The sequence below is a fragment of the Crocodylus porosus genome, unplaced genomic scaffold, assembly GCF_001723895.1.
Source record: "Crocodylus porosus isolate Cpor-Errol unplaced genomic scaffold, CroPor_comp1, whole genome shotgun sequence".
NCBI lineage: Eukaryota > Metazoa > Chordata > Crocodylia > Crocodylidae > Crocodylus > Crocodylus porosus.
In genome coordinates this window covers 30,815,842-30,841,795 of record NW_017728906.1, presented here as the reverse complement: position 1 = coordinate 30,841,795, position 25,954 = coordinate 30,815,842, and the positions used below count along the sequence as shown (strand labels likewise).

The 25,954-nt window shown below is 41.2% G+C and overlaps 1 protein-coding gene across 4 annotated transcripts in view; it reads left to right on the top strand.

The window, feature by feature from the left end:
* The window catches only part of APP (amyloid beta precursor protein), a 357,591-nt gene that overhangs the window by 286,754 nt on the left and 44,883 nt on the right, over positions 1 to 25,954 (top strand). For all 4 annotated transcript variants that reach the window (XM_019528781.1, XM_019528780.1, XM_019528779.1 and 1 more), the window contains 2 exons: positions 11,328 to 11,456; positions 13,958 to 14,057. In XM_019528781.1, the coding sequence (XP_019384326.1) occupies positions 11,328 to 11,456; positions 13,958 to 14,057 (229 nt within the window). The remainder of the gene's footprint in view (positions 1 to 11,327; positions 11,457 to 13,957; positions 14,058 to 25,954) is intronic.

Genomic DNA, 25,954 nt, shown 5'->3' with positions numbered 1-25,954 from the left:
CAGGCCTATTTTTAAAGGTATTGGAAGCACATTGTTCCTTATGGAACAAGTGAGTTAGTAGGCTGTGGCTCAGTAAGCCTAAGTTCAGTTCCTGCCCTTCCCATAGTCTTCCAATGTAACCATGTTTCCTGTGCCTCAGTACTCCTTATGTAAAATGAAGATACTGATGGTCTCCTACTTTAGAGGAATGTTTGGCTCCTGTGATGATGAAAGCCAGAAACGTTCATGGATATGCAGAGGACCAAAATCTGATTTAGACCAGAAGAAAGAGAGGTTAAGGAAGAATGCCATCAAAAATGAAATTTAACAGTGAGCTGCAAACTAAGAGATTGTACATTAGGAGAGAACACCTTTAGGCACTCTCCTGTCAGTGATTCTGTTTAATCTTTTCCAGGAATGTATGCAAATATCCTGACACACATTCATGATGACCTCTTTCTTTAACAAGGGCACCCCCACCTGGCTTTGGCAACTTGGGACCATCTCTGCTAAAAAAACTGGGCTTCTGTTATGATTTGATCATATGCAGGACAAAAGTAATGCAATGTTTTTCATAAGCACAGAGGTAGTTAGCTAAGTTAGTCTGGGCAGAAGGCTAGGCAGGGTGGCACCTTACAGATGAACTAGTTCAAAGAGCCATGAGCTTTTGTAGGCAACAGTCCTACTTTGTCAGATGCCCAGTCCCAGCCATGAAGGAGCTCTTTGTGGTAACACAGCAGCAAGATAACCAGGGAAAGTACAAAATAGTCACATAGCTTGAAGTGTATCCTTTTTTTTTAAAAGGAACAAAACTAGGTAGAAAATTGAAAGGAGGGTGCCACTGGTGGCAACATCATGCAGGCTGTGCAAAACCTCAAAGCTTATCATCACCTCAGATTCCTTATACAGCAGAGATGTTCCAGAATTTCTGCCTTTGAAAATGGAATAAGGTGGTTCAGTCTCCAGTGTAAAAATTTTTCCCCAGTTTGTAGTGCTCAGTGATCTGAATGCTAAAAAATATAATGGCAGATTTGTATAGAACTTAAACCCAAGTCACTAATTTTCTTCATTTCGCAAATAAAATAGTATCCCATGTAATAACTATGCAACTCATTTCAAATATTTGCTTAAATTTTACTTTTGACATGCAAGTGGGATATATTTAGGCCTGGCAGAATTTGATTTTTATTGGTAAACATTGATCAATGTTGATTTCTCCTCATACAGACCAAAGGAAAAATATTTCCATTGCTAATAAAGAAATTTATAGAAAGGGAATGTGTTAAAAGTGATGTCTGATGGAGTGTGTGATGGCAGGGGGAACAATCCTACAGAGTCGTTCTGACTGTAGTTTGGACTGCAACTCCCAGAAACCCCAGAGGACTGGGAGCAAAAGAAGAGAAAGGGACAAACTGAACAAGGGAGCCATGGGCAAGTGGAGCCAGGACAGATGGCAGTTCTACCACTCAAATGGCAGCAGTCCTACAGAAATCATGTTTGTCCCGATATGCGGTTAAACTGCACTGTAATAATAGTATATTGTCATTAATAAATTGTCTGCCCTCCATAGCCCTAATTTTATGCAATCCTGAAAATTTGAGTCAATAAAAACCAAAATAAATGCTTAAAAATAAACATTTATCCTTCAAATTTATTAAAAAATAAAAATTGAAATCTGCCAAGCCTAGAGATATTGAATTCCTCCCCCCAAGTTGATCTTCATGATTATGTTCTGCCTTTGGTGGTGAAAAGAAAATCTAGGTTCATACTGATACAGCGGTGGCATGCGGTCACGTAATTTCAATGTTGAAAAACCTTTTATATGGATTACAGGGAACTCTGTTTTTTTCCTAGACCAGTGGTGCTCAACCTTTTGAGACTCAAGGCTTCCCTCAGTAATCTCAAGGGACCCCTTGCCAGCTCTTAACTTTTAATTTGTTTCTTGACTACAGAAAAATAAAAGACCAAAGACCTCAGAAAGACCATAGCAAACCAGAATTTTCAACAATGTGAAGGCTTATTTTAAATCTCTGTGTTTATCATCTTGTTTGCACACCTAACAATACTAATGTTATGTGCTACCTCTTGAGGCCATAGAAAGGATCTCAACAGCAACATGGTTGAAAATCATATGTTTGAACATGTTGTATACTAGTGATGAATTTAGTTTGCTAGAAAGGACTTGTACCAGCAAATTGGAAGACAGCCAAGTCTGGATGTGTCAAGTTTCATAAAACCCTGAAGGTTCAATTTAATCCAAAACTCTTTTTTTTTTTTAACATGGAACTTTTTTTTTTTTTTTAAAGAAAAAAAGACTGACCCATCTTAATTTCAAATAAGAAAGAGGAGAATCAGCCCTTGGTTTTTATTTGATTATTATTTGAGTTCTATAAAATAAAAACAAAAATTGGTTTAAATCTTGGTTCCACTTTCAGTTCCAAAAGTTGGCGTTTTTTTGTCTCATGGATATCTTAATTTGTTTTAATAAACCAGAAAACAAAACAGTGGGAGGCCTTAGTAAAGTCTTGTGAAAGGTGGCCACATCCTAGGCTTCAGATGTATTTGGCATGATATGCCAGCATTTTAGTTTCTCTTAAGCTGTATTTGAGGCAGTACTTTCTGAATGCTCCTATGATGAACCTTTTTCTGTGCCAAACCAGTTCCACTAACTTACAGTTATTTGAAAATGTTTACAGCGTTAATCATCCAAATAGACTAATAAAAAAGTAATGGCTGAACTAGAATTAATGATTGATTTTGCTGCAAAGGAGGAATTGCATACTAAGTTACAGTTTGGTTTGTTTCTTTCCAAGTGAGAATCTTTTTTTTAAATCAGAAGGACAACACCACTTGTAAGTTTCCCTAGAAGTTGTTTTTAAAACATGAAAGTTTCTTAAGTGAGCTTTTTGGTTGCACTACCCAGTACTCTGGACAGAATAAGAGTAAAGTTGTTGTCTATACTAGTACAGACGACCTTGGGTGTTTTCATTTGTAGTTCTGATGAAATTGTTGTTTCAAAAAGCATCATACACATGAATCCCTGAGACTGAAATAGAGGCTTAGGAGACTAGGAAGGCACTTGTGGTAAATTCCTTGCCTGCTTATAGTTGTTTTTTGGAAAAGGAAATAGAGTTCTCAAGGGTTAATTTGGTGAGTGCAATTAAAAGCAGGTTGCCATTGCCACCATTGAATACTTTCTACAGGGCTCCATATAAAGGTACCCCCATTGTAATTAAAGTTGAAAGCTACTGTTTAGAGAGAGTAGGTGTAAAAGGAACAGTAAACCTGGCAATATAGATTAATAAAGGCAAAAGGCATAGAACTTTCAACATTAACTGGAATAAAATCAAACTAAAGACTGGTTGTAATGGCACAGATTAAGACATATGGAACCTTCTCCATTTAGGATATTATGTGAACACTTCCAGCAGGCAACATTTCATGGCCTTCTCTTTGGTTTATAGTATGAGTGCTCTCTCCTAATACTTTCTATTTATAAAGCTGTTTCAGCCAGCAGGATCCATAAGTGCTTTTCAGGCACTGTGCATAAAGATCACTTTTCCAGCTCTCAGAATGCCATCTTCTCTGGAATGGAAATTCAGTAGCTATTTCACATTAGGAGCATGTCAAAAATAACTTGGACAATTAAAACTACAGGAGCTTTATGCTGTCAGATTGTAATTACGTGGGTTTGGAACTCCGCCAAAACATTAGGGTTGGTATTTCATTCTTGTTTAATAGTGTCAGGTGATCTTTGTATATCATTTTTAGTTACAAACCTTTATGTTATCTCATCCCAAAGATGAGATGCCTCTGTTGCAGGAGCACAGATTCAGTCCTATTATAACTCAGAGGAACAGGTGCCATCTGCTGACTCTGTCAGTATATCCTGCTTCATTTTGATTTTCATTACGTTTCATTCAATTACAAAACTGTTAAGGGATTGGTAAGACTGCATGATTGAGCACTTAAGTCAAGACATTATAGCAAAGGTTATATTTTCAGTGTTAATTCTGCCCTACTGTGTATGTGTTTTCATAGTTGGTAATGTATAGACTTTTTCAAATATAGGGCAACTGTGTCTTTGGCACAAATGAAGTATCTTTTAATAATAAGCATAAACAGTATCTATAAAAACTATGCAAAAAACCCCAATACTTGCCCAGAGTTACAGATTAAGGGCATAATGCCATACTAATAGTAAAAGCTGGCTTGTCTGTGGTAAAGTCAGACCCAAGGTAGCTTTCTATTTAAATTCTTTTTAAATTCTATTTACAATTCTTATATGAATTGTAGCTAAGAAAGCCAGTACGATTGGAAAATAGTTTTGTTGTGGAAACATTTTGTTGGGAAAATGAATAGAATTTGGATGGAAAACTAAATAGAATTGTAGATCCTAACAGAATTACGTTAAATCCCAAATTTAGCTTTAAAAGAGAATTTATCAGGCAGAATCAGTCAGTAAACATCTATTCTAGTGTATTAATTGGAGTATAGAGTAATTTTGAAGCTAAGCTATTAGATAGTTGTAGAAAAAGTGTATTTTGTATTACTGAAAGTATTGCATATGTTCATGTAATCAGGCTTTGTAATAACATAACGGGACTAAAATTAAGTTTGTTTTTAAAAAGGCAGGTGCTTGCAATTTGTTAGGAGCTTAGCAATATTGAAATGAGTTGCACAGAGGATAGGCTACTGGGAAGGGTACAAATTAAGTCAAAAGTGTCAAAACTCCTTGAAAAGCAGATTACCACAGCCCTCCATAGAAACCATAACTGTATGAGCCTGCATGTAACAAGTACCCGATTAGTCCAATTTACATTTAGATAAATAAGGAGAGTATGCTCCTGTTACTGGGAAATTAACCTCTTTGCCAACTAATCAGGATTCTCTCCTATTCTGGAATCCACATTACAGTATTGTGTTAGTAAAATAAGATGCTTCAGGATGTGGAGAAATCCTGTATGCAGTGCGAAAGCAGGTAATTGATCATTCCTGCTACTGGATAATTGAGGGGAGCCAGAGTCAGTCACGGCAAAAAATAAAAGTACCTGGATGAGGAAAATCACTTTAGGATTTTTTCCCTCTTAAATAGGGTAAATGAGACTAGTAAAAATATAAGCTGGTATTGTCCCGTTTTCTCTCTTGAAAGCAATGGCAATTATTTAATAGGTCTCAGACAGCCCCTGCTGGCTGTCTCCAGTAATTTCTGTTCTGTATTCAGTCATGTTGATTTTAGTTAGTTAATGCAGCTACAAGTATGTCATAAAAAAGGAAAAAATATAGTGTGCTTCAAAATTATGGAGCAGGGTTTCAGGTTGGGAAATACCAACAGCAGGATTTGTTCAGTAGTTACCATCACTGCACATTAAACAGTAAATACGAGACGTGCAGGGCTGACTTGAAGTCTAGCAACAGCAAAGTCTTCTCCTGTAGAATCAGAAATGAGACCTTAGGGCATTTTTACATGTGCAAGGGCCGCACCGCCAGGCGCTTTGAAAAGTACCCAGCGCTGCTACACTTGCAGTTGTATAAGTGGCAAAATACTCATCAGCGCTGAGAACATGGCAATGGTACACTTTTGAACTAAAATGCCTCAGAGGTGCTTTAATTCAAAATCACACCACTGCCATTTTCTGCATGCTGATGCGTATTTTGCTGCTTATACAACCATACACAGTGCAGTGTGCATCAGCTCATGTCCAGAGCAGACTCAATTAATCAAATCTTCTTAAAAGTGGCGGCTCTCTGGCATGTCCCTGAAAGAAAAAGTATGTGTATAAATGCCTCTTGTGACTTAAGGTATCCAGGTTGTAGCCATATTGGTCTAGAGGAAAAGGCAGTCAGGGCTCATAGTAGAGATGATATCTTTTATTAGATCAACAAGATTTTTGCAAAAGAATTAAAGATTTTTTTATTTTGCAAAAATATTGTTGGTATAGTAAAAGATATCATCTCTACTACAAGTCCTGATAGTCTTGTGACTTAAGCCATTAGAGAACAGCAATATGTACAATTAAAATGTTATCTGAAGGGCTTTCCCCCCAGAACCTGTAGTAATGCATGCCCCAGCATTACAATTAACATTACTGCCATGCAGTTTGGGCCTGCCCACCTGACATATGCGTAACTCAGTGGATTAAATGGAAGTTCTGCATGCAATAGGACTGCAGCATTTGGTCCTTGCTTGCTGGCTTTGCTTTTGTGTCGTGTTGTGCATGATCACTTTAAACCTCCAAATCCCTCTTTAAAGCTTAACTCTGTTGTGATGCATACAAGATGCTGTCAGGTGATAACAGGGAGCCAAAAAGTGAGCGATGAATAATGCTTACTTTGCCCAAATGTGCTTATTTCCCTGTCACCTCGTCTTCTTGTTTGCTGCATCCACCTCTTTCACCTAAATTATAAATTCTTTGCTACAGTAACTGTCTCTGTGTGCTTTGTTAGCCCTCTAGGCATTCCTGCAATGCATATAGTAGAGTCGTAGTAATTAAATAGTCCAAGGTAGAGCTAGCACTTCCCCTGTTTGTTCTGGGAGCCCCTTATCTGTCTGTGCCTAGCACAAACCATTATTCATCTATGACACGTACCCTTTCCCCCTACCATACCTTATGCTTTTACTTATTCATAATCAAAATCAGAAGCCACCCATGTCCGGGGTAACAAAACTGCTACTAAGCACTCATTGCTCCATACTTAATGTGATAGCTTTCTCTAATAATGCTTGTTTGATTGTTTGTTTAAATCTGAGATGGGCATCAGAGGAAGGTGAGGGAGCACTGACCTCTCTACAGTGAGCATTTCTGGAATCACTTAAAAATTTGGAAAAGCGGGCTGTTGTATGCTCAATGGACACTGCCTCATTTACTTTTGTGGAAAGTACCCAGTATATTATTCTATTAAATAACTGAGGCTTGCTGCCAGTTATTTGCTCAAGGTCATGGACAGTGAGTTGGTGACAGTGATTGAATTAACCCAGGTCTGTGGACTCTCAATAACTAGCAGACCTCAGGGAAGCCTGAATAGTTTATTCTCTGCCTAAGGGGATGAATGTTGTGCCAGAGTTCAAGAAATGCTATTTTATACAATCCAGCTGTCCCAGGGATGGCCCTATTCAAAAGCTCCTGGCTAACTTCAAAAACCTTATAAATCAGTGTGAGACAATGGAATATTGCAGAGGGTAAGAAGAAAATCTCCTCAGCTTTAAAGTGTTTTAGATTGCTGTTATCTAAACTTCATTGTGCTCTTTGAAGCAAGTAGACCATTGCAATCTGAGTCTTGACTTGGACAAATACCTCTAAGCGCAAACCTGCAGGTTTGTGTGCATATGTACTAGGAGTTTTCTCATGCTGTCTTTTACTCCTGTAAGGAAAACCTTGCATTTAATAGTCCCTGGGTGCCCCTTATAGTGCCCCTTATACATGTGCCATTAAGGTGCCATGATAGATGCTGGCGCAGTTGCACCCAGACTGCAAGAGTTTGAACCAGGGAGGAGTGGAGGTTCAGGGGGGTCAGCCCCAGGCTCCAGGTGCAGGTGGCTGGGAGGTGGAGGGGCTGGCTGGAACATGAGTGTGCTAAAAGTTTGGGGCTGGGTGGCAGGCAGCCCCTGTACTTTTGCACCTCATGCCCCAGTCGACATATAAACATGCACTTCAGCATAGTAACTGCTGTCCCTGACAGTAAGACCTTACAGCGCAGTTAATTAACCTACTGTGCACTAATACCAGTGCATGTGTATATGGTGATGCTTTACTGTGGAGCTAATTAGTCAACTGCATAGTAAAGCACATGTGTAGACACATCCCCTTTCTGTGAAATCCTGTTCATCTCATTAAGTTTCAGGTGCACACATTAGAGAGATCTCTCTTAGCCAAGTTACTCCAGTCACTCATGACTTAGCATATCCATCTTCCCCCATTAGTAATAACTGTGGGGCATTCTCTTTTTTTATCATGCTAGAAGTATGTTGCCAGGTTGCAAAGCTGAGATCACCACCACTCATGCTCCTTGAGGCATATTTTTAAGATTATTGTCTTAGTCATAAACTACTAGCCAGCTATTAGAGTCACTATTGCTAATAAAAATCTTACTGGACATCTTCTGGAAATCTTCTGACCATCACATTGGACAAAAAATGTATTGAGGGAAAACAGGAAACATGTCCTGTGGCATTAAGCATAATGCTAAATGGAAGTCTGTAGAAGAAAGAGAAATGATTTTATTTCTTTAATCTTTCCTAACCTACTATATTACTATACTATACTATTTCTTGGGGCGAAGAAGACCAGTCTTATCAACAAAAATAATCTGATTTCATTTCTTTTTTCATATTGGATGTAGTTGTAAACCTCTCTGTGGTTATTTCATGTTTCTAGGCTCAGTTACTGTAGTTTGTTGCCAACCAACATTTCAGTTTGCATCATCATTATTGCAGCACTCAGAAGTTGGTTTACTACAGGGACTTAGTCTATAGCAAGAGTTTGCTAGGAGTTTCACGCTAAAATTCTGTGTCACTAATGAATTTTGGTCCTGAGGCCAGTCGAGCTTTGTACCCAACTCAGGAAACAGTTTTGCATCTTTTTATCTCCAGGCTAGAAACTTTCTTACTTTTTCTTTTCTTTTCCTTCTTTCTTCTCTAAACATCCCAAAGCCGCTTTTATGGTTTTCATGTCTCAAGCCAAAGAGATTCTTAATGCTTTGAACGCTATACCCCTGCATTCTCTTCCTGAATAATTTTTAGTATAATGCACACTGTGTACTTCCCTATAAATTAGCCATTACACCTGAACCCATTCTTAACTCACTCTCCCCACATTTGTCTGGGACACTATGTCAGGGTCACATCAAGCTTGCCTGGGTCGGTCGTGTCTCCTGTGTCTGCAGTGCCTTCATCAGTTGTTACAGAGTGCTACTTTGGAAGAAGAACCAAGCTTTGTCTGGTACATAGCAAAGCCATCTTCATCCTTCCCTGTTTTTCTCCTCCGAATGTCATGTTCAGTTTTCTTACTATCTGGAATTTGAGCATGCGTGATCTAGGAACCACACCTGAAGAATGTGCTGCCCTTGACAGTTTGTCTATTACCACCAGGCTTTCCTCTTACATGCTTCCTGAACCCTCAGAGCTACAGCATTGATCCAGCACTACCACAATCAATGTTTGTTGCTGGTTTTTCAGGGGGGAAGAGATGGCAAGTCATAAAAACGAATTAAAATAGACATAACCCAGCCAAATGCTAAAGAAAACACTGCTGACTTGTCACTGTGTTATTGCTGAGAGCGGAATAGCATGAAGAAGTCCAAGGAGCACTCTCCAGTCTTCCTACTGCTCCCAGAAACTACCAGGCTAACTTCCCAGGGAGCAGCATGTGCTCACTCTGTCTTCCGTTAGAGGCAGCTCCATTCTCTTATTTGTAGTTTTCAGCCATCTGGTTTAACACAAGATGCTTAATTTCTTGATGAGAGAGCCTTATTAATACTGAGAAGGAGTCTATACAATTTTTAGTACCCTCTACTACTAAACAAGGTCTCTGGAAATTGGCCAGAGTTTTCAATCATAAGCACCTGAATGTGTAGCTTGACTTCTCCGCTGACCCTTCCTCCAAGTGTTTAGCACCAAGTTGCTCTCATGAATTTTGGTAGGAGTAAATAAGTGATTAACATTTTTGAAAATCAGGCATCCCACCCTGCCCCCTTGCTGCCAGTGCTTGGGCCAATGTCCACCATTGTTGTTAATCTCTAACCACAGTTAGCCAAGTAAAGCAAATTTAACACCCAATTGGGGCAGTATCTATTATATGGTATATTTAGATTAATGGGAGTGATTCATTCCAAAATTTTGAGGACAGCCTATTGATTTTGGTGAAAACTTGAACCCAGGAAATTACCCTGGTCCCCAGGCTGCCTGGTGCTGTAGGTATGGGAGCCCCTCTACTACATACTACACATATGAAGACTTAAAATACCATATGTGGAAAATGTCTCTAGATTGGATTCTTGACGGTCCAAAGTCTCTGTAGAAAGAAGGGAGAGAAGAAGACCTGTAGGGAGATGGGACAAGATTGAAGAAGCAATCCTATATGGGAGTAGTTATACTGGAATGAAGGAGAGCCCAAGAGTTGAAACACAAAGACCTAGAAAGTAGTAAGGGGTTACAGAGGAAAGAGGAGGGGAGAAGATGCAAAATTGAAGAACACATAAAGACTCTCATGGGAGATATGAGAGAGTGGTATATGGGGAAGGACCATGAGAGATGTACAGAGCACCTGGAATGAGGATAGGGGTGAGAGAAATGGCAGGGAATCCCTAAAGTAGAAAGGCATGAGAAGTCCTATGGTGAGTCATAGAAGTACACAAGGAAACTCTGGTGATCACAATGCATTCAGCCTAGGAAGATGCACTTTGCTTCTCCTCACCAGAGTATACAAGATAGCCCCAAGGGCAGATACAGAGAAGTGGCTTGGTCACACAACCTTTCTGACCACGCAGCAGAAGTAGCAGCTAGGAACTTGCCCACTGCTGCTGCTGGCCATGAGTCTACCTCCCACACAGGCCAGTTGAATTGGCTCTAGAGCTCTCCTTGCCCTTAAGACAGTGGCAAGAACAGGTTGGAGAATGGGGAGAGTGGATGTACCTCTGAGCAGGGAAGGCAAGTTGGGGGGATTCTTACCTGCTTCAGGAACTTTAAAAAAGTCCCTGACTGCTGCACCTATGGTATAGTCTCCCCATCCTGGTATAGAGGAGCCAGGAGGAGGTTGAAGTCACCCAGGGGTTGCATCCACCTTTGCAATGCCAATTACTGCTCCCACACCCCATTTCATAAAATCCTGGGTCCAGCTTTGATGCATATGTTATAACTAAGCCATTCCATTGGTGCCATTCAGAGTAATCATTTATTGTTAGTGCTAGCAGGGAAACACATTTCTTGCTAAAACAGCTAAGTTAGATGCTAGTAATGATGTTATACGTTCAAACCCAGCCATGTTAAACACTTAAAATGCTGTCTTCTAGCTGCCACATCTACCTGTAGCAACCACCCAGCGTTCCCTGTAAGCTGTGTGGCATGCGCGGGCACACTTGCACACTTATGCCATGCTGGCCGGCATGCCTGCATGGCCACACATGCCACATAGCTTAGAGAGAAAATTGCAAACACCCAGCTGCATAACCTACCATACAGATCAAGTGGCAGATGTTTCTGGCAGTTGTTAGAAGCACCTGAAAGGTAGGTGTTGTAAGCAGTGACTGGTTATGTGCTTTCAGAAGAAACTTCTAATCAAAGGCATCCTGATGCTGAGTTATACAGAACTCCATGTTGAACTCATATTTTTTCTCCTACATTTTCTCCATAGCCTCGCCATGTATTCAACATGCTGAAGAAATATGTACGGGCCGAGCAGAAAGACAGACAGCACACCCTCAAACACTTTGAACATGTCCGCATGGTGGATCCAAAAAAAGCTGCCCAAATCAGGTCTCAGGTAATCACTACCATGGGGGCTAACCATTCATGTTTCACAGTAGTTTTCTGGAAAAAAATTTCGGCTAATTTAAGTTAACAGTTTCCCAATCAGTACATGCGGATGCTGTTGAACAAATATGAAAGAATTGTAAAAATAGTCCACTTTCTGAAGCAAGATTCTGTACAAGGAGGGTGTTAAAGAGTCTAACCAAGACTTCTGTATGCATTGCACAGGACACTTCATAGTGTCCATAGATGTTGTCACTGCCTGAATCTGACACATGCTTTAGGGGCTCTGTCCCCCAAGCCCCATTAGGAAAGGGGCTGGGGGGACAGATCAAGGCCACAGCCTTGTGAGGGAGGTCTGGGGCTGGGGCTACTTGGGTGAGGCAAGCATGGCATGAAGCTGTGGTTCTTCCAAGGGCGCAGGGAGGGGGGCGCAGCTCCTGCCACTGCGTGCCACTCGTCTGGGAGCTGGTGATCTGGTCGCTCGTCTGGGAGTGCAGGGAGGGGAAGTGTGTGCCCTTGGATCTGTGTGGGGTGGGCTGGGGCCTGGGCTGCTCCAAACTCTTCCCGGCAAGGCAAGCCTGCACTGCAGCCACAAATTTGCCATAGCCCCTTCCCAGTGCAGCCCCACTCTGCCAGGAACAGCTTGGTGCAGCCCCGGACCTAGCCGGCCCTGCACAGTTCCAGTGGCGCATGCGCCCCTGCCCTCCCGGACAAGTGCTGAACGAGCCACAGGTCCAGTGGCTCCCAGCCAAGCGGCACGCGATGGCAGGAGCTGCTTCACCCGTCCCCACGACCCCGGACAAGCCACACCTCCATGCTGCACCTGCCCTGCCGTGCCCCAGCAGGGCAGCGCTTGACCCAGCCCCTGCCCCAGCCCCACCCATCCCTCACCCTAAATCTGCCTGCCCCAACCTTTTCTCTCCCCCCTCCCTGTCCATCACACCAGACTTACAAGCTGGAGGCAGCTCTCCACGCTGCTGGTCTGTGCTTCTCGCGGCCTGCACTGCAGCTGCATGCATGCACAGGCCATTTATCGGCCAAATGGCCAATTTCTGATATAGTAAATTCTTTACATCAGTGCTGATCTGATATCAGTCTGATGTATCGGTGCACCTCTTTAAAAAACAAAACAAAACAAAAAAAAAACTCCACCAGAACAAAAATGGAGATTCTACCACCATCCTCAGTAATCCATATCAATGCTTAAGTATCTTTACAATTAGGAAGTTTTTTCTTATTGTCTGGCAACTCAAGCAAGGAAAGTTTGACAGTTCCTAAAAAAGGAAGAGTGAGAAATAGAAACAAAATAGTACTGATGTAGTTCTAAATGTAACTGTCTTGAACACTGTGTTCTCTGCACAAAAGAACAGATTCTAAAACTGAAGTTTTAGTGCTGAGAGATGTTTGTCTTTTATATCTTGTTTACAGATAGAGCTGGTCATAAAATTAAGGGGGGTTTTGGAAAATTTTGACTTTTTGGTGAAATTGAAAATGTAAATGTTTTGTTTGAAAGCCTAAATATTTCAGTTCTTACAAGCTGTTGCATTTCTTATGGGAATTATTGTTTGGGTACCTCATTTTTCCATTTTTCTACATAAGTTGGGGTCCCTAGTCGGACTGTTTTTCATGAAACGCCATGGTCCCCTCCTTTAGTGAGTAGAAAAGAGTACTTCAGGACAGTTCCATAGCTATGTGCATCGTGGGAAATTAAGTCCTGGTGAGGAGTTTACCCTAAAAGGGACATCAGATAACATACGTATTTTCTCATGAGCTACAAGACAGCTTTTTTGAATGGATCTATTTTGGTTTCCAGCTGAGATTTGTTTTCAATTTGGGGTCATTCAGTTCTTGACTAATATATAGCATCCCCCTTCCCCCCAGAACTGACACTTCTCCATACAGGTTTTAGTCAAAAAGAATCTATCAGACTGTTTGGACAAAACAGTTATGACTTCTTGTTTCACACCAGCTTCCTTGATACTGGCATTCAGTTCATGGGTTGGGCAGAAACCCTAATCCAGGGGTCAGCAACATTTTTGTGCAGAGTGCCAAAAACATTCGTAACTTTGACTCGTAAGAAGTTGGTGTGCCAGGAGCGGACGGTGGGGCAGCTACAGGGGGCCCGATCCTTGTGTTGTGGTAGTGCAGCCCTAGCCCCTTCCCCGCCATCTGCCCCAAGGCACACGTGCCAAGCAAAAATTTTTTGCATGCCACACTCTGACACCCACGCTAGGGCTTGCTACCCCTGCCCTAATCCCTCTTGTGGCAGAAGTAGAGGCACAAAGGCAGAAGATCTAAGCTGGGATATAGGGACACACTAAGGGGGGTGGGCTATAGGACCAGTTTTGGGCCAGCTGCAGGACAGTGGTGAATTCAGTGAAAGATTGCAGAGTCACAGAATCCATGGGCCATGTGTTTATACCGCTGTCTTGCTTTGCATTGGATGAAAATAAGATGATTAGTGTGCAAAGCACTAATGCTTTCCTCTCATTGGATCTTTTCATCCTGTAGGTTATGACACACCTACGTGTGATATATGAACGCATGAACCAATCTCTTTCCCTTCTTTACAATGTACCAGCAGTTGCTGAGGAAATTCAAGATGAAGTTGGTAAGCTCACTGTTTCTGTTTGAAAATCATAATGTTCTAGAAAATACTTGGCATTTTTAGGTTGAAGTACAAAAAGTATACTTGTGGTTTTCTTTGTCTGCAGGAAGGTGAGCTAGCAACTAAGCAGACAAACCTGCCACTGTTTTATACTACAAACAGCTATATTGTGGATAAATAAATGTCACCCTTTTGTAATTTAAGTATGTTGTCATAGAGAATTTGATTGAGTGATAAAATGAAAAAAAAATATTCCTGTTTTCCTTGCATAAGGGACTCTCCAGCCTACATTGTGTTTCTTTGAAAGCTAGCAGGGCTACCTTTTTGTATAGGACTTCTTTAATTCTCACAGAACATATGTAAAGACATCTTCACAGGATTTTTTTTTCTGACAATGTGTTAATTTACAGTTAGAGCCCACATGCTGTACAGAAACCATGGGCAGATGTTGATTCTTATCAACAGTATGGCTTGGTAGGGTAACTGATAGAGAATAAATTATGTTTCTTCCTTTTTGATATTTAATTTAGTGTCTTTAAATGGTTATTTTATTTAAATTGAGAGCATAGGGAAGATTCCAGGCAAAACAGTTACTTGTACAACTTGAGCATCTTTTCTTTCATCAAATAGCATTTCCCACCTGGCACATTTTCTATTTAAATCTTGACAAATCACTTTCACTCATTTATATGATAATAGAAATTTGATATTAGGGTTTAATCACACCTCTTAGAGTAGATGGTGATTTGAAGTGTTGGAAGTGAAGAGAACAGAGCAGCTGCACTGAAAATCTAGATCTCTGTGTTACACATTCAAACAATGGAGAATTTAAACTAATGAGCAACAGGAAATTGGTCTGAGTAAAAGACTGAGCTGTCTGGATTATATGATTCCATAATACTCTTAGGTTCTTGGCTCTCTAGGTTTTTCTGTTGGAATCCTCCATGAGTATTTTCAATCAAGGACTGTTGATTTCGCAAACTAGATAGGAAGATTTCAGAAATGTTGCTTTGTTCATGGCCTCGGAATATGGCAAAGAGGATAGATGGAACAGTGCAGAAGAAAAAGGGAAGAGAAAGGAATGAGTCTGAAGAAAAATAAAACCTTTAAGTGATACTATAATCTTTTCTTTTTTAAGCCAGCAAAGACGCTAGTGCCATTATTCCAAAGAATATCTATTTTTATCCGAAACAAATCTTGATATACAGGCATTTTCCTAAATCCCAAAGAAATAGTGACATGGTATCTAAATATCAGAAAGCCAGGCTAACTTCTCTGTAGTAGAGGTTGTAACTTGTTTTTTTATAAGAAGCCCCAATAATCTTTTGACTTATATAATGTGGTTTCTAATCAGAATGTATATTTTTGCCTGAATGTGAAATATGGGACCTGAAAATAGGTGTCTGCAGTGCTAGTAGGAGGGATTTTTTTTGCATTTCATATATAAATATTTGTCTTAAACCTTTAGATGAGGTTTACTCAAAAGATCTTGGCAAAAGCTAATATAACAGAGAAGCAAACATTCATAATAGCATAAGAACTGTTTGCCTCCCTTTTAATTCATACTTACTAGTAGCATAAGAATTGTTTGTCTACAGGGTATTACATAACTACAAGAAAATCTAACCTTATATTTAAAAAAAATGCTATGGAGAGATTTATTTAAATAAAATGATTTGCTGTGGAGGCTTGCTGGATATTTTTTTTTTTTTTAAACTCTCAAGCTGAAGATTGACAACTAGCCCTCCAGCAAGTGACCATCCTAAACTAGTGTCTACTTCTCTGAGACCTGTCATAAGGCAATCACTACTGGAATATTCATTCCCTGTCTCTCCCTCATTCACATATTTGCTGTTGGTTTCACTGTTATCACAACACAGGGAATTGACATCTCCATTACAATGTTTGGACATTGCTGTGTGGGAACTGCAGCAAAAGCAGCTTCAATTTAATTGTCTTCATATCCTCTTCTATCAGTTTTAGATATTTGCAGACTGTGCACTTAAGTTCTTGTTAAAAAATAATATACTGAAGATAGTGAAGGCACAGACAGTATATCAGTAACAACAGCTTTTCCACATTTTAGTGGTCTGTAGCTATACATGTATGTTAAAAATCCTTGATCCAAAAATAACATGTTTTACAAAATAGGTATGAAATGAACAAGGAGAGAATATGGGAGGCTGGCATCACTGTGAGGTAATTGAAGTTGTTCACAGTCCATATCCTTCCCACCAAATGTTTCAAGGGGGTTAGTTTGTTTGTTATTGCTGCTGTTTTTAAGTTGAACATGAGAAACTCAAAAAATCAGAAATTCAGCTATGATAGCCACAGGATTGTATAATGGCCACATGCTTATAGATTTTGTTTACCAGAGTGTGTAAGTGCATCCATCTGGCATAAGTACTACTGAATAGGTAATACATGCCACAGCCTTGTTTGTGTGATCATCTCTTAGTGGGAAAGCAGGGAAAGTTCCTTTACTTGCCTTCAGATATGTACAAAATGGGAAAAAGATGAGATTTTAGAAAATACCATACCTAGAAAACTTCCTAGAAAATGGCATAACCTTAATTATGTTCATTTAAGCTACATGCATCTGTACCCTGACCTAGAATTTTGGTGTGTCATTTCCTACATCCTTTAAAAAGCAAATTGAAAAAAAATTGAAATTTCTACATGTAGACTATCAGCAGCATCTGAACTTTTATTTCCAATGCACAGATCTCTAATAGAGTAACTAATAGAAGTAGCAAATGTCCTTTATGTGGGACAGTCTGAGGGAGAGATGAGACACTTTGCTTGTGGTTTAACAGATACATGTGGGCAATGGTGGAATAACGGGTTTCTATTAGAGCTGTGCGAAATTTCACCACGTATTTCATTTTGAAGCTGTTTCAATGTGTTTTGAGCTCAAAACTAAATGAAACAAAAGCCTTTGAAAGGGCATTGAAAAGAAAGAACTAGAAACATTTCAAAACTTTCAAAATGTTTCAAGTTTCAAAGCCGGGCTTGGCTTCAGCTCTGGTCCCAGCCGTCAGCAGGAGCCTCCTGTCATTGCGCGCTGATCTGGGTGCTGCACCCCTTGGGAGGAATGTGGCACAGCCCCCAGCCCTTCTTGGGGGTGCCAGCCCCCAGATCCGTGCGCCAGATGACAGCATGCTGTTGCTGCCAGCTGGGGCCAGCAGCAGAACCAACCTTCCCAGTGCTGGGTGCAGCCTGCAGATTGGGGCACTGCCCACGCGCCCGGGAGGAGTCTGGCAGGGCCCCGCAGCCCTCCCAGGGGTGCAGGCCCCCAATCTGCCTGCCAGATCACAGGAGGCTGCTCCTGCTGCCTGTGACAGCACTGGGCGCAGCCCACACCTGGCACTGGGAAGTTTGGTGCTAACACCAGTCCCAGACGGCAGGAGCCAGGCTCCTGTGATCCGGCAGGCAGATCAGGGGCCTGCACCCCGGGATGGCTGTGGGGCTCTGTTGGACTCCTCAGGGGTACGGGGGGACCCCAGTCTGCCTGCTGGATCGCAAGAGGCTGCTCCTGCTGCCTGGGATGGGCGGCAGCACCAATCTTCCTGATGCTGAGTGTGGGTTGCACCTAGCACCAGTCCCAGGTGGCAGGAGCAGCTTCCTGTCATCTGGCAGGTGGATTGGGGCTGCAATCCTGGAAGGAGTCTGCCAGAGTCCCACAGCCCTCCCAAGGGTGTGGGCCCCCAGATCTACCTGCTGGATGACAGGAGGCTGCTGCTGCTGGCACATGACAGTTTTGCTTGTCAGCACCTTGAGGTGCAGTTTTCCAGAAACCTCTGCACCTACCTCCTTGAAACTTGGTGAGCATCATGCCCTCAGAAGAGGCTACCATCCCTGCAAGTTTCATATGAATCAGGCTAGAAAAGACAAAGTTATACACAGTTTCATGCTTCCCCATTATAGCCTGTGGGTGAAACATCGAAACAGTGTCAAAGCAGCGAAACAGTTTCAACTAGACTAAACGAAACTCAAAACAAAGCACCATTCCATTAAAATGGAATTCGAAGCAGAATGGTGCTGTTTCTCTCAGCCGTCGTTTCTAGCCATGGAAAGAAGGGGCCCACAGTTGAAGCAGAACCTTTTTTCGCTTCTGTCCCATCCCATCCAACTTCTACCCCAATCCACGTCTCTCCCTGCTTGTTTGACTTCAGCTTCTTTCCTTTGTTCACTGTTTTATTGTCCCTATTCCTGGTTCTCTCTACTTGGTTTCCAGGCCCCTCCCTCCCAGATTTCAGTCCCAGCTGTGATCTCCCACCAGTTTTGTGTCCCATTAGGCATTGCACCTTTTCTCTCTTGTCCCATTCCTGAGTTCAAATCAGGCTGCCTTCATGCCACTTGAGTTTCAGCAGCAGGCACTGAGACTACAAGAAAAACAAGCACCCTGTTTTCAGTTCTAGTACCTGATCCTGTCTCCAGCTTGGAGCATCCTGGAACTAAAATTTTAGAGAGACTCTCTGCTGACTATGCGAGCTACAAATATTCAAAGGCTTATAATTTGGCCAGATTTTCCTATGGATGGCAAAAGATACATTCCTGACATTAAGTGTACAGATGGTACACTTAGCATGTGATAAGCGCGCAGAAAGCACTCCACAGCTGTAACCAAACAGAAATTCACTGCACATAGATTGCTTTAAAAATGGCAGATCTAAAATAACCCTGGTTGGATGTGGTATCAAACTAAAGCACTTTATGTTAGTTCACTTTATCAAATGTCTATATACCAGTTTCTGTTGTGACTCAAGTTCAGTTGCAATCCCCCAGCATCCCAGAGGCCCCTCACAGGGTGGCATGATAGCCTTGGCTGGTGCTCATCAGCTCTGGATGAGCACTGGCCCTGCCGTGTCCCTCGGCTGTCACAGAGAGGAGACAGAAAAGGCTGTTGGCATGGCTCGGTGTAGGGTAACATGCGCAGCACCCTTCCCCACGCCCCTTTCACCTCCTTACCCTCCTCCCCTCCCAGCTTATTGGCTCAGGTCTTGGGGGGAGGAGAAGGTGCTGGCCCAGGCCTGAGCAGCAGGAGGGAGCTCTGTTCCCTTGCCCGGTCGCACAGGGAGAAGTCCTTAATATACATTGAATAGCTAAGCTTTTTAAAATTCTGTATAGATATTCTTGAGACATTCCCCTGGTAGTGTTTACTTCACATGGTACTTTTAAAACCTTGATTTTACTGTAAAAATCATTTGAGCCTATTCTGAAGAAGACAGCATGCTTCTGGCTTTGAGTGCTGATCAGCTTAAAACCCATTCTGTGTCAAATCGGTACTCTGAAATGATTAGTTTTCTTATTCTGTAATCTTCCTAAACCCATGCAAAAAAAAAATCTATTACAGCTATAAAATCTGTAGAGAGCTGAAATATTAATAAAATTGCATGTTGTATCACTGTAACTGTTCCAAGGCCAGAAATACTGCAGTTCCCATTAAAAAGACAAATGTTTCATGAAATACCTTTTGTAAGAACCATTGACTTAGAAAGTCTGAGTCAATGGAAAAGCTGAATAATACCCAGATATGAGCCTGTTCGCATGCACTGTTCATCTGAATAATGAATTGCCAGCAGAAAGGCATTTGAAAACATTAATTCTTTGAAGTTGGAGGGGGCAGCGTGGCTGAGATGGTGGGTTTTGATTTTAGTTCTCTGCATGCATATTTGACCTGCAGTTTCCCATTCTACAGTTAACTGCAGAACCCTTCTTTGAACAATTTGCACCTTCAGGAATTAAGGCAAGATGCCCTAAACCAGTCCTGATAGAAATATTAAAATGATCTTTTTCCTCCCAGCAAACATGTTGTGTTCTTAAATGTGTATGCTCAGGTGTCTTGAAAACCACAATGTGACCCATGGAAAGCTTTTATGTTTCTTTTTCTTGTGATTGACTTTGCACCTTTATTCCATCGGTATGCTATTTAAAAAATAGATGGAAATGAAAAGATCCTTTTTTGAACAATAAATATACATCTGTCTAAAATGATCAAAAGAGTTTATAGAATTCCTTCATCCTTGTTTTACATTGCTCAACCTCATAACGATGTCTGGGAGCAAGAAAGGCAGTTTAACACACACTGTTTGTCAAAGTTTTGCTAAAAATATAGGTATAATGTTAGAAATGACATAGAAATCATATAGAACCTCAAGTTAGCAAGTCAAAACTGTATTCATAAGTATATCCTGGGTTAGAATAATCTGTAGAGAGACTTGCAGTTGTGTATACTTGTGCAGAGAGTTTGCCATTCAGAAGGTGAGAAAGCTACTATATTCTTCTAATACTGGCATATATATGACCTTGCTCCATATAAATGTGTGATTCATAAGATGAGTAGCAAAAGTAAAAATGGAACAAAAACGTTGTCAAATCCCAAATATCAAATTGCCACCTTGATCCCCATGCCATCTGCACACCCTACTGCAGCAGCAATTCCTTTACCTGGACCACTCATTCTCTATCTTTTAAATCTCAAGACACCCCTTGTTAGACTCAAAGTGACAATTAGAAAATGCCAGCTCTTAGCTTTAACTTGTTTCGTGACTACAGAAAAATAATAGAGTAATTCTTCTGTTGCAAAGAACTAGGAAATGTGACAACAGATCACAATGTCTTTGACACTATGGATTCATATGTAAAAATCTCTGGGTTTATTTTATGAACCATGTGTAGTCATTATGCACAGCTCACAGGGCAGTTTTGCATGGCAACCTGTGGCACCATCATGGCTCCCCAGGGCGCTGTGGTACCCTGGTGGAAATGTACTAACCCAGACATTCTCTACCATTCTGTTAAGGCCTCCTTGACCACAAGGATGACAGGACGAGAGAAAGCAAACTCTTGCAGACCTCAAAATTGTCATTGTGTAGCTGCATAGAGATCTATCCACACTTACAACTTCATACATCTGACACTTCAATGTTAATATGAACGAAGCTCTTCCCCACAAAATGTCTCCTCCATATATATGCAGTCAAGCTGGCTTTCCAGAGAGAATGCTGAATTGTGCTCTGATGCGATTATCTTTTAATCATTTCTTTTAGCTTTCAGCAGTGTCATGCCACGCTTGGAGATACCAGTTTGTTAGAACTTTAGCAAAAATGGATTGCTGCCCCACCTGCCTTGAAAACGTTTTATAAAGTTCTGCTCTGCTCCTCCAAAACAGAATGAATGCTGTGTTAAGCCTTTGCATGCTGGAAGGCTAATGTAAGGTGACCCAGTTTGGAATTCCCTGATAAGCAACAAAGCTATCCGTATATGAGCTCTGGTTTGTATTTTAGTATTTTTCCATGTTTTTTGTCCTGTTTATAGCATTTATCAACTAATTAAACCCCCGCCTTGTGTAGCTTCCAGTTTCGATTTCTATGCATGATTGCACTTTTCTCTTTGTTTTAGGCAGTTATCAAGGAAGCTTTGTTTATTAGGTGCAAAATGGTGCATTCAGGAGGTGCCTGTGTTTTGGTGATGGGCATTAGGCAATACCATTGTAACACTGCTGCATTTTAATAGGCAAAAATAGCTGGCAGCTGAAGCGTCAGTTACACGTCCCTTCAGGCTTTCTAAGTTCTGCGCATCATTAAGTGGGCTGCAAGAGTAGAAGACCCTGAGTCATTTTACACAGTCGGAAACTCAGTGCTGTCTGCTGGTTTAAAAAAAAAAAAAAAATCTTTATTAGGGGACAGAATTTATGGAACAGGATGGCAGAAAACACTCAGGAAGGTTTTCTTCCCAACAATACTGATCAGATGTTTTCAGTTTCTAAGCATCTCATATCCTATCTAGATTACTGGCCTCCTATAGAAAAGTTGGTAGAGGATAGTAAATGATTAAAAAAAGGAAGTATCCATTGCTCTTCGTTCAGATATACGTTTGTTACTGCCTTACTATGTCCTCCCCAGCTTTTAGATCTAACTGGTGTGTTATACCTTGCTAGTAACACTGACGTTCTTCAGATGTTAATCCTGATTTTTTTTATACACAAACTCTTTCCATTAAATTTCATGTCACAAATATTGTGAACATGACTTGAGGCAACAAAAGAAACCAGATTCCCCTGAATCTGCAGACACTGTGAAAAGGATGAATGGCTTCTCGTTTTAAAAAGAAAATTTACAGCTTGGGATAGATATGAAATGTTCTGCTTTTCATCTGCTTTATCAGAAACCTATTCAAAATAAAGGGATATTGTGAGGTTTATTATTGGAATATATTTTCCCCCTAGTTTGAAAGTGAGGATTTTATTTCAGCTTCTACCTTTTGAGAAGGCATGTTCTGGTGGTCCAGCTTTAGATTGCAAATGTCTGAGTTCTGATACTAACTCTAGAGTGATAACCTTAGATGAGTCGTGCAGAGTCCTTTGCACTTCTCAGATTTTCCCATCTCCCTTACCTTGCTTTTGTAGTAGGAGAACAGACCGCACTTATCTTACAGGAGTGATTGGAAAATTAATTAGTTAATGGTTGTAGAGGTTTTTCCTTTTTTTTCAAAAACAAGTGCCTATTATGATCAAAAACTACTAATTAGAATACCTGCTGAAAGAATAAATCTAAGCACTGGCAAAGCTGTGTAGGTGGATACGTTTAAGAAACCAAGCTCAAATTTCAGGGAAGAAGCTTTGATCTGCATACTAAGGTATGTGCAAATTATGTGCATACATTTCCATATAGCTATCTTCCATGCGCAGGCCTAGTAGATCCCCTTTAACTTTTCATGAAGCCCATAGTCACCTTCACAATAAAAATATGTAAGAACAACCATTCATTGTGTTCTCACCAACCAGATGACCACTTAAATTAATTGGCCATGTGTGTTTGCAGCTACCTAGGGTCAGATCCTGCCCCTTGTATTGAGCATCTGAGTGGCATTTTCAGGCATCTACATGCAACATTGATCCATCCTGCTTAACTCCGTGAAAAAACATGAATGTCGCTAATTACTTTTGTAATATGCCTTTGTGCTAGCCTTAAGACTAATCCCAAAGAGTGACTGGTTAAGAAAAGGTATTCCTCACTTTCTGCACATCAGCTTCAGTTAATGCAGCTCCATGCAGGCAAACTGTGTGCTAGTTGTGTGCATGCTGGCTATAGACCTGGAAGTAGTATCATTATTTTAGCAGAGGTCTATATGGCTGCACTAGGTAGCTTGGCTGAAAAAAATTATTTGTTTGGGCAGATCACTATGCTAACAAGGCTGTACCACTTCTGCAGGTCTAATGCGGGGTGTGTTTGCACTGCATAGAGCAGTGACTCTTAACCAGAGTACCATGAGTTCCTTTTAAGGGATTACCAGGGTACCATGCTATATTAGCACTGTCAGGTTTGCATAACCCCTACCCATGATTCACAAGATAAGCCCAAAGACTGCAAATAGGAATCCATAGTGCCAGAAACATTCCAGCCTGTTGCGGTATTTTCTGAGTTCTCTTCAGCATAAGAATTACTTTATTTTTCTCTTATCACAAAATGAGTGAAACCTAAGAGATGGCATTTTCTGAGGGGTGCCTCTCAAAAGGGTGAGAACCACTGTTACAGACATAGTCTTAGGTGTTATTAACCTGGTCAAAGACCTTTCCAGAAAGAGAGTGGCATTCAAAACAGTGACAAACCCCATAAATCCCCAGTTTTCCAGGAAAAAAAACCCCTAAATCAACTTTTAGAAAAAGAGGAAAGTTCTAGTATTAGATAACATGAATAAATAAATAATCCTAGCACAGGCAGTTTCAACTCAAGAAGGAGGGGTGTCCGTCTCCTTGTAGTCCAGTGAGATTCTGCTGGTATTGATTTACTTAAAAAAACATTTAGATGGTACACTGGTGGATCTAGAATTTCTTGAAGAAGGTATGCCACACTACCTCTTGCACTGTGGGAGGATGGAGGTGAGGAGTGGCTGGTGGGGGACATCCAGGAGCTGGGTAGGGATTAGGGACTTGAAGACAGGGACCTGTCTCGCCACTGTTGGTGCTGCCCCTAGCCGACTGGGATATGGAGGGAGCCTCAGAGCTGCATCTGCCCCATTCCTGCCAGGGACTGCAGGGAGCATTTTTATAGGGGACTGGGCTCCACTGAGGATAGCGGTTGTGGTGTTCACGTTCATCCTTTCTATTCTTGCTCCCTGCCCCTCAGCTGCAATGCGTCCCCTGATGGCAGGGTCTAGATGTTGGAAGGAGGTTTTCACCTGCCACTGTGTCCAGTTGATGCAGGCACAGGGGGAGCCCAAAAACCCTCTGGCCCTGCCCCCTGCCCTCCTTGCAGACACTTCTTCCTGCTTGACTGCCCCTTCTCCCCCAGTGTCCCCCACTGGCCAGCAGCAGGCATGGGAAGGAGGAACCCGCCTACTGCCATCACTGACCTTAACTGAGCCCAGTTCCTGATGCAGCTGCTTCCTGTATTACCTTCTATATGCTGTCCTGTTCTACCTTCATGACATATATAAATATGAAGTGGTCCAGACAAAATGTGTGTTGTAACTCTGCATCGTGGTGGTTACATCCATATTCTAGGTTCTTTGAGCATTTCCACAAAATGGAATAGCTTCAGTGGCAGAATTTGAGAGCTCTGCTACAGAATACCTCACCACCCAGTGGTTAGGGGCTCTCCTTAGAGTTTGGAGACCTTGGTTTAAATCCTTGCTGTAGATTTATCCCAGTCTTCTGAATGAAGCCTGAAATTTGTTTTCAGTTGACTCTGTCCAGTAAATTCAGTTGACTTGGATTTGAATCAAACAAAACCATTTTGGAGGTGAATAATGTTTTCCTTACCTGTCAGTTATTAAGGGCACTGATGCATGCTGGGACACTGTTCTAACGGGTTCTAATTAGAATGTGTCAGAGCAGACTCGATTAATCAAGTCTTCTAGAGTATGCTAATTAGCATGCTCCAGCAAACTCAGCATCTTATGTCTTCAGCATCCCAATGCTTCAAAATGGCAGCAGGGCGCTCTAACTAAAGGTTGTTCAGTGAGCATTAGTTAAAGCACCCCCACTGCCATTTTGAAGCATGGGACACTGAATATATGAGATGCTGCAGGCATTTTAATTAGAGTAACTACTTCCTAGAGCTGCTGTAATTAAAGCCCTTCTCCCCACCCCCACTCCCCCAGGAACATGTGTAAAGACCTCCCTAATATATTTAATCCTCCTAACACGCCTCAAAAGTTGGGAAGGGTCGTCTCCACAATTCAAGTGGTGGTGATTAAGCACCCTTTTCTAGGCTGTGCTGATGTCTGGCTGAATCAAGACTGGGAACCCATGGCAACTGCTGGCCTAATTCAGTGACTCGATGGCTTATTCTCTATACATTCTTTCAACTAGGACTAGATTAATTTTTCAATGTCCAGATGTTGAATCTGCGTGTTTGTTGTTGTACAAAACATATATTTTCCATAGGACTGTGATGACCAAGAAGTTATAGATTTGCACATATATATATTTTATTATTTTCTCACTGCATTTTGGGTGTGCAAGAATAAGCAAAGATAAGAACCAAAAAAGAGAATCCTTGTGTAGGAGAATGCAACCATAATACAGATTTTTGACATTTTTTCTTACACAAAATTAAATCAATGCTTTCTTTAGACTTGAATTGATTGTTCTACTAAGCAAGGTGGCTCCTTTCCTCTACAGTTTCACACCTCTTAATAATTGATTCTGCTAGTTTACTTAAGGGAATTAGCCAGCCAATACGTCTTGTACTGAACTTAAAATGTCATTCTTTTACTGGAGAATAAAAGGCTGAAATAGAATCTTGAAGCTATGTAGATTGTGAATATCAGTTTAAAGAAAGGTTAACTCTGCAGAGCCTGACTTTGTACATTTATAGCTTTAAATAAGATGGACAGGTACTTGTTCAGTGAAGCTTTTTCCTCCTTATGGAAATGTCATTACTTTTTATATT